General features: G+C 40.7%; 1 protein-coding gene across 1 annotated transcript; it reads right to left on the bottom strand.

Annotated features, from left to right (window-relative positions):
* Positions 1-1,872: 1,872 nt before the first annotated feature.
* On the bottom strand, positions 1,873-20,050 carry UNC93A (unc-93 homolog A). The gene is made up of 8 exons (XM_064706997.1): positions 19,857-20,050; positions 16,409-16,590; positions 15,383-15,612; positions 12,238-12,363; positions 9,695-9,903; positions 8,420-8,555; positions 6,760-6,891; positions 1,873-2,391 (listed from the first exon to the last, which is right to left on the bottom strand). The coding sequence occupies exons 1-8, from the start codon at positions 19,941-19,943 to the stop codon at positions 2,126-2,128; spliced, it is 1,368 nt and encodes a 455-aa protein (XP_064563067.1). The 5' UTR covers positions 19,944-20,050; the 3' UTR covers positions 1,873-2,125.
* Between the last annotated feature and the right edge of the window lie 275 nt (positions 20,051-20,325).

Below are 20,325 nucleotides of genomic sequence, written 5' to 3'. Positions count from 1 at the left end.
TCCTGGTTTTTCCATCTCCCAACTTCTTGGGCTCCTGCAACCTACTCACTGAGGGGGAAGAGTGGAGAAAAAGAGAAAACCTGGTTATTCAGTAAACACTACTCAGTAATAGCCAAAACACTGGTGTGTTATCAACACTGTTTTAGTTACAAAAATCTGAAACATAGCACCATATGGGCTGCCACAAAGAAAATTAACTCCATCCCAGCCAGACTCAGTACAGAAGTAAAAAGAGAAACTACATTAAAAAAAAAAGCACTGTATAGTGTCTAGGTGGGGGTCATCTTTTTGTTCTGAGGTTGTAGATGATCTCATGTAGCAGGATCCTGATTTCTGTGTTGGGTTGTTACAAAAAGAAATTTATTACATTCACACAGATGAGTTTTCCATCATGATGTTGACCTCAGAATTCCTCTTTGCTTTGCTTGCCATTGAACATCACTTTGTAAAAGAGAATCAGAGGAGGATTCAGAGAGGCAATGAAAGCCAATGCTGTGTTTCTTTATGAGAGGGAAGCAGTGTGGGGTGAAAATCAGCAGCAGCCTGGAATATCCATCTGTGCATGCTGGGCAGATAGGAGGCTGTCAGGATTCTTCAGTCACAATAGTTTTACCATTTTTTATTTCCAACAGAGAGATCAACAGCATGCCTTTGAGCAGACAGAGCAAAGGTGCAAGAGAAAGCTGCACACATGAGGGAGTCCACCTGTCACCTTCTCTTTTGCAGGACATCAAGAATTTTACTTTATTGCATGAGACCTGGAAAAAAGCTCATCATGTGAAAAGCCATGAATCAACACAAGTGAAGTCTGAAAGGGAGTCCAGATGGTTGGGACCAAGAAATATAAGAAAGACAGTAAAGTTGCATGAAGTCTGTTGCTGTATAAAAGACATAACAATTTGGGGATTTTTGTTACACAAATTGTGTTATTGTTGTCACACTATGTGGTGCCTCATCCTCCTGCTGTGGTTAGTAACTGGGAGGAAGTAGTTTCAAATATTATCTCCATGGCAGGCAACAACTTAGCTAGCTACATGTGGTTTATTTCCAGAGGCAGCACTAGTCTTGGACATGAAGAGCATTCGTCTGCAATTCCTTTGGTGCTGTCTGCCTCACACAGAGGATTTGAATATGTCATTACCGGTAATGAACGTGAGGTCTGTACATTGCTCTCTCATTAAGATGCAGGGACACTGCGCAGTAACTGTACTGTAACACTCTTCTCTTTGCAGTAAAACCACAAAAATCCATATCTAGAAACAATATGGGTAAAACTAAAGAGAAGTTGAAATGAGATGAGCTACTACAGGATATGTGTAAATCTCTGTAGATTACAGTGTAAACCCATCCTCCTTTTCTCCCTATTTCTCTGTGACTTGCACTCTTATGTTCCCCATGGCCTGGCTCCTTATCTTGAAAACAGCTCTGGCCCTGGATGGGAAAGTGGGCCATAACCACTGAAGTATTTTGTTTTGTAGAATGCATCTCTTTTAGGATGGAGCTGCTGTAAGTGGTGACAGAAAATGTTGAGACAGGAAAATCAAAAGACACAGAGTGCTGAGATAGAGGGATGACATGCAGACATACAGCTGTCTGCTGACCTAAGACAGGCTGGTGGACTCAGTGGTTGGCTGATTCTGTGGTGTGCAGATATAGCCAATCTATAGGCTGATGTAATTTATAGCAGGTGTTAAAGAATGCAACATTAAAAATAACATAAATCTTTATAATTAATGGTTCCATGAAATGGCGTGTATTAATTGCAATCTACTGAGCAACTGCAGTTGCCTCTTTCATTCTGCATGTGGTTTGACTGTAAAGATATACCAGGCCTTATCTACAGAAACAAAAGGTGAGGACTTTAGGAATCTTGCTTACATTTCTTAAGACTTTATTAATTAGTTGGTCATCTGCGTGAAAGGATAAAGTCCCATAATCTTCCCTTATAAAGGTGAGATGTCTAAGGAGGTTTTTACTCCTGAGATATTTGCATTATAATGCCCTTGAAATCTGTTCCTTTACTGTCTTTCTGGATACAGTATACACTGGAGCACCCTTGGAGACATGCCTGTAAGGACCTGGCCAGTTTGCTTTGCCTTCATCACTCAATCCAATCCCTGTTGGATTACATGTGTGTTTCCTGGGAGTGGGGCCCCCCATTTTCCTTCTTTGTAGCAGCAGGTGTCCCAGGGGAGCTCTTAGCCTCGAGGTACTCCACTGCTCCGTAGGTCAGCATGGACAGCACAAGCACAGACAGTACAATGGAGGCTTTGATGTAGACTTGCAGTTTGGTGCTGTAAGCAAAGGCGATGACAAATCCAACTGATTCCCAGAGACGGTAATTTGCAAAGGCAGCCTCCTTGTTTTTCTCAAATAAAATGCCATAAAGTGCTGGAAGGAAGGAAGAAAGGAAGGAAAAACATGTCTTGTGAAGATTAAATCTGCAACCACGTATTTTCTGCAAAGGGCATAAATAGAGTACAATGGGGAAGACAGACACTCCCTCATAAATGTCAGAGAAAGGAAAATACAAGCCTTGTCTTAAAAAATTTGTTGTGCTTCTGTGAATTGTAACAAATGAACTAGCAAAATAAACACAACAAAATAGAGAACATGGAAGAAAAGGGGAACAGAAATGCGAATAAGGAAGAAAGAAAGTGACCTAATGAAGTAAGATGGCATGACTTCTTTTTTCAAATTATTAGCCACAAAAATCAAGGGTTTTGCACTGATGAACAAATAAGTAGGGGGAAAAAGGAGGAGTTGACATTGTAGAGTCTCTATGTATAACTATTGATAAGCTCACACCAAATCCCTGCAAGCTTTCACAACATGGGCCCAGATTAAGTATGCAGGTAAGACATGTCTCTCTTAATCAACCAGTTTTTCAAATTTTCATGTCATGGATGGGTTAGCAAGTAGAATATCCTTGATACATACAGAACTTCCAGGCAGCAACTGGAAAACTTACTTGACATTGAGACTCAGTTCAACTGATCATCCTAATGCAGTTGGGAAGGTCCCAATGAGCTCAGTCAGTTACACATCCACCACTGGGATCCAGGAAGGGATTCCAGCCTCCAAGTCTGACTAGTAAAGCACACAGGGAAGGGCCGAGAGCTTGCTTTCCTCTGGCTGCTGAGCTAGCACCAGCGGTCAAAGAACAGGACATTTACTCTCACTCAGGCATGGTGTGTGCAGAGGGAAGGAGAAGAATATAATGAACTTTGACTCTTTTCACCCACTTGTCTAAGAACACATCTGTTTGAAATATGTCCATTCAGCCAAAAGGCAAAGAGGAATGCAAAGTTCTCTGAAAAATCTGAGTAGATTTAGCTACCCCTTCAGTTTTGTTAAATAGGGAGATACTTAATCTGTATGAAAAGCTTGTGTGTCCTAATGACAGCAAGAGGACATTTGCTGAATTGTTTCAATTTAGCCATGATGGAAAATCTGGACAAGTGCATCACAAGATGTACTTAGTTCATTAAACTGGCTCAGTGGAGTGTAGATATGATACAGTTTTCCCTAATAAATGAAAAAGTACAAATTGTTCATACTAATTTCCTGATATGCACAGTGTTATCTTCTAGAAAGGCATTAGGAAGGTTTCTAACACCATGGCAGTTCTATGTTGAAAGGTTCTCTGGTTTTCAACTGGTACATGTTTGCTATTTTGAAGCAAGTTGCCTGGATGAGCTTCAGCAGGACCTGCTGGGCTGAGCGAGTGAAGAGGCTGCTAGTTCTGAAATTTCACAGTCCACTTCCATGGAAATTGTCCTGTTTTTTTTCCACTGCCTTTTTTCCACTGCCTTTTTTCCTACTCATTCCCCTGGTACTAGTAGACATGGATATACAACAGGACTGCTAGAAATTATTTGAGTCGGGGTTTATAAACTCTTTAGACTAATATTCTTTCTAAAGACACAACCTGGAAAGAACTTGGTTTTACTGTAGTCCACCTGATGGTTCCGTGCTACACAATTGTTATGCCCGAGGTAGAATTTTTGTCAGTGGGCAGAATCGGCATCTGTGCTCAAGTTAGATAAAAAAGAGCACTACATGCTCTGAAACGAGGTACCTTTCACTGGAAATAAGTGAGAGCCTCCACAGACAAACACAAACATGTCAGGAAAACTTTCTAGATGAAGTGACTCATCCACTGTGAGCCTACATATCCTCTAGGGGGTACTCGAGTATTAAATATCCACAGGAGCACAAAGGAAACCAAAGAATGCCTTAACTATGTGGCACTGTGCCATTTGTGTATTCACTGGTTCATCTGCTGGCGCCTAAGCAGCATTCATGGGAGCTCAGCAAAGGAAGGACCACAGACCTTGTAAATCAATGTTATTTTGGAGGTCTTATCTCACCTCATAGTCTTTGATGCTGGGAATTTCTCATGAGATGTATATCTGTATAAAACTTCTGAAGGGGAGAAGACATTTAGTCCTATGTGGAAATGTCAAACTGAAGATCCTATTCTGGGATGTAGCATTGTGAGGCAACGTCACTGCACCCCTCTATTCATTTCTTTCATGTCATCACTTGATGTTTCACTGTGACAATGTGACAAAGTGAACTTTGTGTAATTTTATAAATGGGAGATGTGAAACAGCTGAGTAAGGTACAGACCAAAAAAAAAAGAAAAAAAAAAAAAGAACCACTATGCAAGGAAAAAGAACATTTGGGTGTTTTCCAAATGTGAAAATTTTCACACAAATGTGAAATTTTCACAAGTATCTTGCAGGAATCTAGGAAGGGAGATGACCTGAAACAGTGCTGTAAATAGAGACTAATCCAGTCACATAGTTGCACAGCTCACTCACCATCAAGTGAGCATGAAGCATTGTCCACTGTCTTTGCCTCATCTGGGGGTTTGGATTCTACAGTCACTTCTCAGCCACCTTCTCTAGTACTCAACTCCTCTGTACTTACCCCATTTTTCCCTAATGTGGGCCTCAGGTGCATTTTTGTCAGTTGTGCAGGGACCTTACTGAGGAAACATGCTCCTCAAGAACATCTCAAATGTATGTAAATGCTAGAAGAGGGGGTACAAAGCCCAGCTCTTTTCAGTGGTGTCCAAGAAAAGTGGGTAAGAGGAGATGGCCATAAATTGAAATACATGTGGTTTCCTCTGAACATCAGGATTCTTTTTCTTACTATGAGGGTGACTGAGTACTGTCCCAGGTTGCCCAGAGAGGGTGTGGAGTGTCCTTCTCTGGAAAATATCAAAGGGTCCCTGGGCAAGGTCCTGAGAAAGTGGCTGTGCCCTGATGGCCTTGCTAGAGCAAGGGAGTTGAAGTCCAGACATCCTTTCCATCCCTAACTCCACTGTGATTCTGAAAGAAGCACAGTATCCAAGGACAAGGCTTTCTGGATAAGACAGAAGCAGGACAAAGGACAGGTCCTTTATCCCAGTGGAAGACTAAGATGAGTTCTCAAAAGTGTTAGGAATAAACTTTCAAAGCAGTCAGAATGACCTTGGCTGAAGAAGCAGGAAATGAATGAGCAGCTTTGCTTAAGAGAGCAAATCCTCACTGATGTTCTCTTTCCATGGCCCTAAGTATAATTAAGAGCAGTGATTTAAAATTTTTACCTAAGGCACAAGCCTCTGGTAAGGATATGAGATGATGAGAGAGTGTCCCTTGATGTGTGTACTAGCTCTCCTCTAGGAGACATGAGCTGGAGCTGATGGAGGGGCAGAGAAGGATGCTGGCCCTGTGCTAGAGGCAGTGACATGTGCTTGAAAGGAGGTCACTATCAGTGCCAGGCAATGGACTGCCATGCTTTCCATCTGGCTCCTCAGGAGGAACATGACACTTTATCTAGTGGGTGAAATCTTCTAAGGCCCTGAAACAACCAAAGGGATCAGAGGAAGGAAGGCCAAGACACATAACCTAATGTGTGCCCAGAGGAGCACTTTCCCCTGAAGGGATTTTGTAATGATGTGATGTAATTCCAGCTTAAATTTTTGGCAATGAATTCCATGCATTGTTTTTGCATTGTGTGAGAAATACTATTCATTTTGATTTCTATACAGGCTTCTGCCTGATAGCTTTATCTGGTGCCATTAGTCCTGCTTTTAGGAGATATCATTAATTTCAAGTCACCTTCTCCATACAATTAATTACCTTACTGACTGCTTTCTATACTTACCTCTTGTCCAGGCTAAAGATTCCTAGCTTTTTATTCTTCTTTCAAGGAAAAGTGCCCCATGACCTTGCTGCATTTTATTGCCTGCTTATGCATAATCACACTGGATTATGAGTTTTGAAATGAAGTAAATCAGAGCTCTATGAAGTTACTTGGCTGCATAATATTGCTTTCCGTGGTTTTCTCCTACAGGTTTTTTCCAATATCTCCTAACAGACCATTTTCTTCTTCTTTTGTTGCTGAGCTTTGAGTTAATTTTTATCCAGAGTGCTCTCCTTTATTGCAAAAGACAGACTAAATGTATAATTCTTCTTATTTTCTAAATTACTTTGAAATACTTATACTGCTCCAGAATATTTATTCTGAATACCTGTTACCATCTTCTGCAGTATTCTTCTCTATTCATCTTGGAAAACTTGGTTCAATGAGTATTTTGCATTCTTACTCCCAACTTGTTCTATTTCTTCTGCTTTCCAATGAGTTAACATTTTTTTAGCTGCTCTCTGAAAGCCATTATCATTGTTATGCAGCCTTGTTTTATAGATTCAAACATGCAGACTCTTATATCTTGAGAGAATACATTTCATTGTCATCAGGACTTACCATTAGTTTGTGTTTGCCAAACAGCATCAGACACACCCCAAAGACCAGGGATTACAAAAAACACAGCAAGCTGCTTGGGATCAGGTTTCCAGAGCAGTACTGTTATTAAACAGCTTGTGTTCAGAACTGCAGCTGTTGATTTAGAAGGAAATAAAGAAGAGAAATATAGATGCAATTATAATCGGGACAGATTGTGGTAGATAACACTTTTTTATTCTACCCCCAATGAAAGCACAAGGCAATCTTAAAATCTTTCTGGTTCACTGAGCTTTGTGCTGACTGAGCCGATATCACATGAAACACAAGACAATGCAGGCCTTTGACAGTGTCTAATTCATAATTCTCAGCAGGGTCCTGAGCTGAGAGATCCTCAGCGCTGATATGGTTGTAGCCCAAAGGACAGGAACAACTGAGTAGGAGAAGCAGCTTGCAGTCACCATGTGAGGCATGTGGGAAGGGGGAGCAAACATCCTTTGGCTCTCCTTGTCTTAAATGAGGTTTTCATTTAGGACCAGAGGGGACAATTAAGCATTTCTAGAGGGTGGCTTTGGGTCTTTCTTTTGAAAAGTGTTTTGTAAATGAGTCACAGATTTTTTTCCCCCACAGGTGCACATTCACAGGCTGAGTAAAATGACCACTAAACAGAATTGAGAGGTTCAGAGGTATTCAATTTCCAACACTACAGTTCTGGGGGAGATTTAACTGTTTATTGCTACTATTAGGTGTTTATGGTTTTTTGGGTTTTTTTAATATCTGAGTTTTATAGACTGAGACACGCACCTAGAACAGACAGAAGAATCTATGAGCTAGTGACCACAACAGAAAGTGCTTTAAATTTCTTCTTCCTTGTCCAGGTTTAAAATTTCCTGTAGACAAAATGGCTAGAACGTCTGGATGCATATTGATCTATCAGTGATGTTTCCAATAATACAAACTATTGCATAGTGGAAATAGGGTATTAGTCCACTTCCGTATGGATAATGCATACAGAGCCATAAAAGAAATATTTCTTGGTATTTTTTAATGCCTCCATTACTCATTACAACAATGTCTCTGGAGGGGGAGATGTTCTTAAATATGCAAATCTTTTCTCAAGGCAACATGAAAATTACTGTCCCATACACAAGCCCTTAAGTTATTAAGTTATACTAGCCTGATACATTACTTTCTTCTACTTTTCTCCTTATAAAACAAGTAGTAAAAAGGACAACAGGCCAACTTTTAAAAAGCTTCCTGAAATTTCACTGAAATTTCCAAGTTTGCAATAAGGGTGAGGAGGTTTCAGCCCAGTGGAGAAATCCTACTTATGATAGTTGATAGTGCAAGTCTCAACATCTGCATGGTAAGATCATTTCTCATTGGCTGCATCAGAGCTATAAAGCACCAAAGCTATAGGGCACTTTCTGCACAGATAGAGCCCTCCAAAGCAGGCTGAACTTACATCACCAGCAAAGTGATGTAAGGCAAAGACAGCAATACAGTGCTTAGCTGTGAGCTGAGCTGCCTCTCTTCTCATGAGCGAAGTTTGTGAAGTCTGCCTCTAGACTGACTTTGGTTTTAATTGATAGCTGACAGCAAGCTATCCCTTTGTACATGCAAAGGAGGGAGTAGTGGATTTGATTACATGTGGTGATCAGTCATTCAAGAAATCTCTACATACCTAATGCAAATAGAAGTTTTCTACCCGTGAACTGGGAGATCCTTCCAAAGAGCAGAGAGCAGAGGGAATTTATACCTGCAAAGCAGATCATCATATAGCCAACATACTGTATCCCCAGGGCACAGGTCACAAAACTCTGGAAGACAAGGGATAGTGGTGTCACATTTTCTTTGATAAAAATAAACAACTAAAGTTCAGGAATCTTAGCCTGAGTGTTTGGTAAATAGCCAGCATGGATGAGATAAAAAGAGCAGTGCTAGAGATTTTGCATACAAGTCTCTGCTGCATTGACATAGCTGGCCTTCAGGGGCAACTTTGCTTCCCCACTTCCCAATCAGACTGATGCCATGCAAACAGGGCAATAACAAGCAGAACAAATCTGAGCACTGCTTGCTGTACAAATAAAACTCCTGGAAGTAGCATTAAGAATTTTCTGCCCTTCCCATGGTAGCCCAAGAGAAGAAAATTGATGATTGACACTATGGTCATGACAGAGCAGCTCCCAAAAAATAAGAGGACCTCTTCTATAAGAGCATATAGCCAGTGGAGGTTGCTATGGAGTGCCCCTTTCAATCTGTTCCAGCGCAGCAACAAGTGCACCGTTCCATCTGATTTATATGGAAGGTTTGAAAGCCTTGAGCATGAAAGAAGCAGCTCAGGAAGGTTGCCCTTTTTCTTTTGAGGCTTCCTCAACAAATGCCAGGAGAACACACCTGTTGCATGTCGAGGTTTGCTGAGAAACTGGAGGAGCAGAGGTGGTTTGAATCCCTTCAGTCTGTCAGGCTCTGGACCTGCTGCAGGAGTGACTGGAGAGGGCTTTCAGCCAGCCATGCTGAGGCCTTGCCCTCTTACCGTAAAGGTTGTCAAAATAAAATATGTGGAATGTGTGCTGACTTGCATTTATACAAACTCTAGGGAAACCAGAAGAGGAAGGAAGATATGAAAGCTTTGCTGGCTTCTGGCTTTTCTCCCAGTTTGTTATTTACAACAAGGTGAAGAGTTTGAACCTGTAGCTCTCTGCTGCGGCCTCCACTGGTGAGTTAAGCTCTCTACTGCATTATTTTTGAGGCTATTCCAAGGGACATATTTACTCTGTTTGAAGATGTCACTCAGAGGTCATTCATGTAGAAGCGAGCAGTCCACAATTTTGCAATTTTGCAATCCACAAATCATCATTAAAAAAATCTTCATTTGACAAGTAAATATTGATCAGATGTAATAATAAGATGCAACAGCACAAAAAAATCAGAAATATATTTTCATTTACATGCATACCTTTGAGAAGTCTCCACTAAGAAATGCCTGTTCAAACCCACTGTACATTGTCAGAGGGATTAGAAGACACTGCCTTTTATCTTTAAGATGCCGTAAAGTTGCTAGGAACGTAGACCAAAAAGGTGTTTTTTCTTTCTCAGTCTCTGCTTGGTCAGATTTGATCTGGTCCAGAAATATAATAACCAGCAACACAGCTAGCACACCACTAGCTGCAAAAAAAAATCAAAACAAAAAGTTCATGAAAAACTGAGGAATGCTGAAAGAATGATGGGAAGTTGCTTGCTGCTGTTACTGCTCTGACTTGGTGCTTAGCTCTCTGTGGGATATTTTGGCAGCTGCCTCAGATTCCGCTTCAGTGTAAAGGCCATTTCTGTATAAACAAGACATTCACATCTTCTGCATACAGCTGTGCACTGGCAAATCCCCTGAGCTCAGCTGTACTGGGCTGTGTGACAGCCACCGGCCACAGAGGGTGACGGCTCACCCTGCCAGGGCAGCCCAGGGCCACGGCCATGGGAGCTGGCCAGAAACAGCTCCCTCCCTCGGGAGCTATCAGAAGGCTTTAAATCAACCACAGAGAGGAGTACTCACTTCCAGTGCCAAGGTTTTCATGGCTAGTGGGGCTCTTCTTTCAAATACATGGAAAGAAAAATAAATGCTGTCTTGAAACCCGGTATATGTTGTGCCTCTTTTTTTTTTTTTTTTTTTTTTTTTGGTTCAGAACCATGCTTTGAGTATGGAATATATGCTGTTTTGAAGATGATAGTGAGCAGCTCTAGTTAACTTGAAAAGATGGAAGTTACAGCTTCAAACCTATAATTTCCAAGCAGAAACAGGATATAAAAGAATATATGGAGTAGTTAATCAGAAAATGATCATGTATGTATCAGTCTAGATTTATTGCTTGTGTAGTGAATCAAAACAATTTTTTTCATGTTATCAAGAAGTCAACCATGCCTCATAACCATAGATTCACAACTGATTGCTTCATTATGGATGCAGGGCATGATAATGTTTCCTCACTTATGCTGACTAGAATTCCATCCATGGAAAGAACTACAGTACAGAGTAAGATGAGAACTGGACACCTCTTTCCACCCACTTTGCTTATTTAATGTGCTCCTAAATATGTTCATGGATATTGTCTCTTCTGTGAACTTTTAATATCCAAATACATCAGCAGATTTACAATAAGTTGCCGCATTTTTTTATTGCTTATTATTTTTCATCCATGTCTCCTAAAATTTCTCCAGCGTCCTGATTCCCTACGGTGGCTGAGCTGTAAATCCTTTGTGATTCAAGTCATTATTGGTTCTGCCAGAGTGTTTATTATTACTTAAAGACTAATGCTGGACTTGAATGGATGAGAGCAGAACATCCACATTTTTAGGAAAAATATATATAACAAATATGTTAAATGAATCAAGAGCAAGTATGGGAGACAATGGCATGGCTTAATAGGAGTTAGTATGACCATAAATAGAAACGTTCACAGTCCTTGAGAAAGCAAAACAGCAGAAGAGTTATCCATTATTTTCTCCCCCCAAGCTGGGCAAAACAAGCATTCAGCCACCAAATAGAGGACACATTTTAAAAATGTCTGTGAATGAAATATTTAGCCAGTTACTCTCCCTAGAGGTAAGAAAAGACATCTCTTTTATTAAGAGCTTCAAAGAAAAACGAAACCCCGGTGACGCAGGGTCAGGAGGAAGCAGGGTTACATTCACTTTGCATTCACAAAGCCTAAGGAAATGCTGTATATGTTAGTCATCAAATTTAAATTTAAACTTTACAGACAAACATGCCTTGAGCAGAAAGTCATCAGCTGCAGTACATTCTGGAAGTGGGGGCATATCTTTTGCACTTTCCCACCAATTAGGAATGGAGGATGGGGACAGAGGAAGAGTTTTCTGCAATGTCCCTGTGCACTGAGACCTGGCCCTGCCTGGATCATATACACTCTGTTGGAGTGTATGGCAAATTCTGTGCTTCTGTCTCAGCACAGAGACTGCATCTATGCTCAGAGACAGTGAAAATATTTTGACAGAGCTAAGGTGCACACTGCCTTACCAGATACTTTCCTTTATCCAGGAAATAACTTCTTTTGAGTGGGATACTTTTCAGAACTTTCCTCACTCAGTTAATCCTTGCACATCTATTTTCTCTTTTAATGGCATCAGCTTTCCTGTATTTAATTCTTTTCTAGTCTTGTGCAAGGAAGGTCTATAGCAGCAGTAGTTACTAAATGGGAGACATGCCAATTTGCCTGGCTGCATTTGGGTTACCACACTGGGCTTCAGCTTTATTCCAGGTGAAAAATGTAAAGAATATCTTTCTCCTTTAGATAAAAATGATACAGCTCTGGCATAAAGCATTAGAACTATTTAGGAAGGAGTTGTTTATAGCTCTCACATACTCGTTTTCCTTTGGCAAATTAGATTGAAGGAGAAAGTCAGAATCTTCATCTGCAAAGCCATGCTAGATTCCACCAGTACTAGGCTCTCCATCAGTGATAGTGATTAAAGGTTGTGTGGGTCACTCACCAGTATAGACCCCTAACAGTGTGTAGATTAAGGAGTCAGAGGGTCTTTCTGAGCCAGTGCTGTTAGTGGTATCAGTCAGGCAGTCATATGCTCCACAGCATTCCAGGTCTTCTTCTGAGATCTCCCCTAATTGAGAACCAAATGAAAGGCAGGTCAGTGAAGAGATCAGCTCAGTCCACACTATGTGCAAGGATATGAGAATGTAAGGAATCCAGCGCTTAGTGATTGCTCCTGGTTCCAAGTCTTTCCTGATTAGAGATATTTAACTTCAGAATCCCCATTTAACACACACAAATTTTGGTTTAAGAGAAACAAAGGAGACACCAAACACTGAATTAATGGTTACATGAGGACAGGGACTAAAGTTAGAGCTGAAATCTGAATCCAAGCTCAATTTGCCGTATTCAAAGTTTGAGTATAGATTTTTACCTCTTAATCATAATACTTCAAGAGATAGGCCTTTAAGTTTACACTAGCAAAGGACTGATGGACTTCAGTTCTTACAGCTGCCTTGCATTTTCATCTCCAGATAATTTCTGTATATGTTACAGGAATAGAAACCACCTCAAAACATTTTTTTTAATATAAATTCAAATTATTATTACACAGTATTGCAGTCCTCCAAGTAGCCTGCTATTCCTGACTTTATTATTTTACTACTGCCTTTATGACTTTCTAAGAACAGAGTTGAAACTAACAGTTCAGCAGGGTTTGCAGTAAGACCTTTGCTTTGTGCAGTCCTATCACTTTTGTGCAGGGCATACGTCACAGCCACAAACACACATGTACTCACACACTGTCACCAGCACAATGTGCCCACTTCCTCCAGTACTCTCTTGGTAAAGAATAAAAGCTAACCCAAAGTGTAAGCCTGAATAAACTGCCTCCTGGAAGAGGATAATCCTAACCCCACGCTATAATTTTAGTGCTTTCACTGCAGAATTTGTCTGTGGTCCAAGCACTATAAAGGGCAATACAGCTGTACCTTGGCTGATTCCTTAAGGAAGAGCTGATCCATAATTTTTCAATTAAGCTTATTGTGTAACTACTTTTAGTGTGTTTTTCCTCATTGCTTCCTATCAAAGCTGCTGTGATGTGAATCAGCTGTCTAACCAGCTTCATAAACAACTTTAGGTTTAACATAAAATAAAATGTAGTAATGTAAAGAAAATCATTACCTTATTATAGTCAGTACTACTACAGACGTTCAGCAAAAAATAGACAAACAGACCTTCAGCAAAATTGCCATATGCAAAAGGTGAGTCACATGAATGAAGGGTGGAAATGTGTAAAACAAGTTTTTTATTGGTTCCTGCATCATCTGAAGATGAAGCTGCACATGTAATTAGTCATATGCAAGTGCAAGGCAGGGTTTGCATTGTTTCTTTTGAATTAAAACTAATATTGTTGAGTGAGGAAGGATGACTCTTGTAATTTACACCGATTACTGTCTTTGGTTCTGGTATTACCATATGGTGTAACTTTGCCTTGCTGTGTCTGGATGCAGTGATGCAGGCAATACATCTAGAGTAGGTACATGTCTGAATTTTATCCATTTTGATTCTCCAAATACAGGCTGTATCTTTCCTACTGCTCAGCGAAATTATACATTTGAAGTACATAAAAATATGAATGGATGCCTTTGCACAAGCCTCAGTGGAGAGAAAAAGAATTGCATGGAGATTCTTACCCCCTCACCCCAGCAAAGAAGTTCCCTCTAGATTAAAGCTGTGTGCCACTGAGAAGGCACAGTAGAGAAATTTATGTTATAACTGCTCATCACTGTCATGAAGATGTGCAAAGCCTTTGGCTTTGAGAGTTGTTCACAGGAACACAGATTTTTCTGAGATTCCATGTAATAGATAAAAAAATAAGTATCTTTTCAATTTGGAGGAACATCCTCAAAAGTAAAACAAGACCAAAAACCACCAGTATTTTATTTGTCTTGTTAAAATTATGTGTGCTGCAAGGCAGAGGACAGTCAAATGGCTGCAGTCTGTACAGACCCCACAGCTGCACCACTGCTTCTACCCTGCAAGTGAAATCAGAAAAGAAATATTCCCCCCTGAGATATCATGTGGCTCTGGAATCAGGTCAGCAGGGCACCACTGCACTTGAAAAGGTCTGCCAGCATTCTGCTTTAATGGTGCTTCACCTACAGTGACTCAGGTTTAAAGGAAGGATGATTCTAGTTAAGTATCACACCTTGTGGCAACTACTTTGCCATAAATCCAAGGATTCAAAGATTAAAACCTGATGCCATCTTCCTGACATTTAGCTTTAACCTAGTAGCTATTTCAGAGCTCTTCAGAGGACATACTGCTTAACTGAGACAGGAAAGAGGTAACTTCTTGCTGCTCATAATAGCAGTGTATATGGAAAATTCTCTCCATGTCTGGAGAACAGCCCTGTTTTGATTTTGACAGGATGTGGAATATGCAGGAGACTGCAATGATAAGACACCGCAGCATTTTGTATCTGTAAGGTGGCATCCAAATATTAATTTATCTTCACAACTACCCTTTTAAAATTGACACCAATTACATGCATGGGAAATGAAGGCACTGCTGCTGAGTGATTTCTTCAAGCTACATTGGCATCTGCTGTCTGAGCCTGAAATACAGCAGAGGAGGCCTGGCATGCTGGCTCCTGCCAACAGCTACTGCTATTTCTTCTTGACAGCTCTGTAGAGCATTCATTTTCAGCAAGCCCAGCAACCAGTCTGACTAATTTTGAATGCATAACAGCAAACCAACCCAATACTACAAGCAAAAAGGTTGGTTCAGTATTTTGTCTTTTGTTTTAAACCACTTTTAATAGAAGTCAGACATGAAGGACTGTCACTGCCTGCAGCCTATCTATACTTTGCAATCCAGGAGCAGAATTCAAACAGAATTCAGTAGAGTTCTAAGTTTTAGCTATTTGTCTGAACTCTCTTTATGGTTGATTTTTGATAGAAAATAGACACTTTCAGAGAGAAATTTACCTCATCTATTTCAGACATCTATCCTCAGATGGGCTAACTCTCATCTGAAGTGTCTGTTTCCACTGACTACGAAAGCTCAGCTGCAGAAATTTACTCTCATCTATCTAGACCTAGTTGATGTTTATAGAAAGAAGTGCCAAAATTTTAAATACATTTTACCTTGGTTGGAAGATTGGCTAAGTATCAAGGATGAGATAAGATTTCCCCAGACGCCGGAAGTCTGAAACACCAGAAAGAAGATCCCAAAGTATTGGTTGATAATGTCTTTAGCACTTTTTCCTGCTTTCTCAGCATACAAAGTGCCAGCAATAGTGAGGTAAGTGCATTTGGCAGACCAGAGTGGTGCTCCTCCTAAGCCCAGGATCATAGAGGTAGGGATAAGTGTGTACCTGCCAAAGAACACTTTATTTAGCATAGCTGTTGCCATTAGCATAATAATCATTTGCCCAAAGATCCAACAGCAAAAACAGACATCAAAGAAATAGATTTATCCTTTTTATGATACAATGAATCTGTTACATGGAATCAAGAGAAGGCCAGCCTTGTGAAGTTTGGGCCGTGCAAGCATAGGCAGGTCTGGGCAGGGACCAGGCCTAGGCAAGGCTGGCTGGGTCTGTGCTCATGTGCCATAACTTCTCACAAGTTAAACTATGTTAAACTGAGAACTAAATTGTACATGCACTTCAGAAGATGGATATTGACAACTTTCCTCTACACAGTTGCAACCCTTGTCACTGGAGAGCAGAAGTTGGTCATCCACCTTTAGAAAGAGCTAGGCAGGCATTAGGCTTCTCCGGTGGTCCTCTCCTCCCAGACCTACTGGCTGGAAGATTATCCTCCTTCAACCTTTTCAAAAACAACCCTAAAAGTCTTTTGACTTTCAAATGAAACTCCTGATTTTTTTCCCCCAAAGGGGAATCTCTGCTATAAACATGAGTTAGAGAAGCAACATCAGGTGAGTAGATGGATGTATTCATTCTGACTCTTTGCACATGTTCACCTCTCTGGTCCACCAAAAACTGAATCTATTTATCTCGATTTGTTCCAAGTAGCACCTTTGGCATCCAACTTTCTACTCTGCAACACAGAGTTAAAGCAGGAATTGAGAAGAAAAAGAAGAAAGAACTTTGCCCTTACTTATTTTGTTTGAACACAACAGAGAGGGTTAAAGTATTTAAATCCTACCAGCTAGCATAGAAGTTCCCTAAGGAGTAGGCGACGTAGCAGCACATAGAGACTGCGATGGTCCACTTGCAGCCCAGCTGCTTGATGATGATGGGAGGCAGGAACATGGACGATAAGGTGAGTGCAGCATACAGAACACTTAGGGAAGCAACCCCCAGGCCTTCTTCTGCATTAAGACTGCTCTGCAGGGACAAAAACAGCCATTGAGACAAATTTTACCACAGGTACATATTACTAGAGAGTGTACAGAGAATGGCTTTGGGCAGAAATAAACAGACATAGCATCTGGGGCTGGGTATTGCTGTCTCATTTCCCCAAAACAGACTGATTTTGGACTTGGAAATTTCTTCAAAATGTTAGACCATTTATGAAAACAGTATACAAAACTAGGTGAGGATTGCCCAGATTCAAAGCTTTGGTAAGTCATTCTTTAGATTATTTCATGTTAATTGTTAGATTTTCTCTTTGAAAGCAAGTTGAATGAAAGATAACCTCTTTTCTTGGCCCTCATTTGTTGTCTCAAGCAGGAATATTCTCAGATCTGCACTGCAAGGGCTGGCACAGCAACAGTGGGAGATTCTTTGCTTTAAACTACAGGTGTGAAAATTTCTAAGATTTTCAGAGGCCAAGGTCCAAGTATCCTACTGGGCTCCACAGTGGCCCTTAGTAGTTGGAAGTAATTGATTCACCCACATTTTCACAAAGAAGGAAAAGCATTTTACTGATCTAAACAGGTTTTATAGTTTTATGCTCAAAATAGCTATCCTCTTGTCTTGATGCTCTGAAAGTTGAAATGAGAAGATCAGTTTGGGAGACCCGGACAAGCCTGAAAAATGGGTCCATGTGAACCCAATGAGGATCAACAAGTCCAAATTCAAGGTGCTACCCCTGGGTCAAGGCAATCCCAGACATGAGTACAGACTGGGAGAAGAACTCACTGAGAGTAACCTTGCAGGGGAGGACTTGAAAATTCTGTGCCTGAGAACCTGGACAAGAGCAACAGTGTGTGCTACAGCCCAGAAGCTGCATCAAACTTAGCGTGACCAGCAGGGCAAGGGAAGTGATGTCCCCCTCTACTTTGCTCTGGTGAGTCCCCATCTGAAGCCCTGCATCCAGTTTTGGGGTCCCTGGCACAGAAAGGACATGCACCTGTTGGAGAGGAGGGCCATGAAGATGATCAGAGCGATGGACCACCTCTCCTAGACAGGCTGAGAGAGTTGGGATTGTTCAGCCAGGAGAAGAGAAGACTCCAGGAAGACCTCATTGCAGCCTTTCAGTACCCAAAGGGGGCCTTAAAAAGTAAGAATGTGACTTTTCACTAGGGCAGATAGTCATAGGCCAAGAAAGGGCAACAGTATTAAACTAAAAGATTTAGGGTAGATATTAGAAAGAAAATCTTTACTGTGAGGGTGGTGAGGCATTGGAGGAGGTTGCCCAGAGAATCTGTGGATACTCCATCCTTAGAGATGTTCAGGCCCAGACTGGATGGAGCTTTGAGCAACCTGGTTTAGTGGAAGGTGTCCATATCCATGGTGGAGGGTTGGAACGAGATGATCTTTAAGGTCCTTTCCAGCCAAACCATCCTGCAATTCTTTGCTGCTTAACAATGTTTTCCTGATTGTTTTCATTAATTGGTGATATGCTTCAGCATGATTTTGGAAGGGGGACTGGATGCTGAGGGGCTGGCACTGGAGAGCACTGTAGGGGAATTAAGTTGTCGGTGGCTTCAAGGAACACTTCCCAAGCCTGCAGTGGCTGTGCAGTCTGGCCATGCAGGACCCTGGTGGCAGTCATGCAGCTCGCTTGGAGATAGCCAGGTACAGGACAGTGAGGTGAGGACAGTCTCTGTTAGAGCAGGGCCAAGGCATTTGAGAATTGCAATGGTTGTTTTGTAAACAGGCAAAGAGGCTTCCTGATCTCAGAGGTCTTATTTTTAAACTATCACATGCCTGGTTTTGTCAGGTACAACTTCCAAAAATTAAAAGCCAGGGTTCCACAATCATATGTATTTTACTGTCTGGGTTTTTTTGGTTTTGTTTTGGTTTGGGCTTTTTTGTTTTGTTTTGGTTTGGTTTTGTTTTTTGTTTTTGTTTGTTTGTTTGTTTTTGGGGTTTTTTGTGGGTTTTTGTTTTTGATGTTGTTGGGGGGGTCTGGGTAGTAAAATATTGAAATGAATGATGAAAATGTTTAAAATTCCAGTTAGAGGTGCATAGGTTCACAGATTATTCTCAGTTGGAAGGGACGCATAGGATCATCAAGTCCCACTCTGAAGTAAATGCCTGTATGAGCATTGAACCCACAACCTTGCTGTTATCAGCACCAAGCTCTAACCAACTGTTTCAGATGGTGGGACTGACTTGCAGCTTCAAGAGTTTATCTTCCCCTGCCTCATCAGTCTCCCCAGCTCATAATACCTCCATCAAGTTTTGGCTCTGTTTTTGCAGAACAGCCCTGAGTTCAGAATCTGACAATGCCAGCAAAGAAAAGCTGTTCAAGGAGAGAAGAGAGATGTACAGAACAAGGACAGACTCTTCCTGAAATGAGGTCAAGCTGTCATTATTGCAAACAAGTTCATCATGTAATGTATCAAGTTCCACCCTTAAGGCATAGAGATTCCCACTCCAGTTGGAAAATTCAATACAGTTGATCGTGATCATACATGAATAGTTTGCCTAAAGTTGCTTGTCAATGTCTTCTATTAATTTATCAGCCAATAGACCAGCAGAGCCTTTTAGGCTGAAAAGTTTCTCCTTGTGTTTATCTACTCAGAAGCATTCATAGACAGCAACAGAAACCCTCAGTCTTTTATTTTGGATGAGCAAGTGAGATCTAATGGCAACCTGAGTATTCAAGTTATTCTAGAAACCCATCTCTGCTACTATGTTTTAAGATGTTAATGCCAGTAAAGTCACAATTGCTTTATTAAAAAATATTTTTTTACTATTATGTTATATCATGAGCCTAGAAATTACTGTATTATTTTATACTTAAACTATTTAATGGTTTGGACATAATTTTTGATTATTTCCCGTTGCTGTACAATAATAATGATTATAAAATCTTAGCAATTTAGAAACATTCAAAACAGATCCTTTCCAGAAACTGAATTGTTTTCCATTTGGCAATATCTTTTTTGGAGAAAAGTCATCTCAGGTTAATTTTGTTTTCTCTTTCCATTGAAACAAATTTTGTGGATCTAGAGTAGTAGCATGACACAAGTATGCAAGCTATTTGAGAAATACTAGAATGAAATATTTAGTAAATGCTGCAGATCTGGGTAAAGAATATTAACCTGCAGCAAGTTAATGTTCTAACCCACCTTTTAAAAAAACTGTGCATGCCTTCCTCAGAGACAGCATGGAAAGATTGATGTGTTTCACACTACCAGTTGGCCCGATGCCCTTCCAGCCCAGCTGTCCTGATAGCCGATGGGAGGTGCCCCTCTTACCTGTAGGCTCTGGAGTCCTGAGTAAGCAGTAAAGAGAAGTAAAAATCCGAAAGAAATGACCAAAACATTCTTAAGATTCCTTTCCATGTTGATTCATAGAAGACAAAAGGTCCGCCGGTGGGCAAAACTGATCCAATTATTCCAGGGGATGATTTGAGTTGGAGAAAAACGGCTTATGCCTTGTTGGAAAAGGTCACTTTTTTCTGTGTTTGTAGAGAAGAGAGTTGCTCATTATTTGAAGACTGACCAGTGAACTTTACTTTTAAGTAATACTGAAAGCTTGTTGTTACTCATTCACTTGTTACTCAGGCAATAGACAGCAGTCCCAAGGCCACCTATCATGTTTTTTACAGAGGTATATGAGTCTCTTGCAACTCTTGCACCTATTTGAGTATTGAAGTAATATATTATATGGCTCTCTACTATGATCAGCACAGAAGAAAAAAATTGCAAGCTGTGAAATCACTTT

This window comes from Zonotrichia leucophrys, chromosome 3 (assembly GCF_028769735.1).
Source record: "Zonotrichia leucophrys gambelii isolate GWCS_2022_RI chromosome 3, RI_Zleu_2.0, whole genome shotgun sequence".
Taxonomy (NCBI): Eukaryota; Metazoa; Chordata; class Aves; order Passeriformes; family Passerellidae; genus Zonotrichia; species Zonotrichia leucophrys.
The sequence above is the reverse complement of the archived record's forward strand: the minus strand, read 5'-3'. Positions and strand labels throughout refer to the sequence as shown.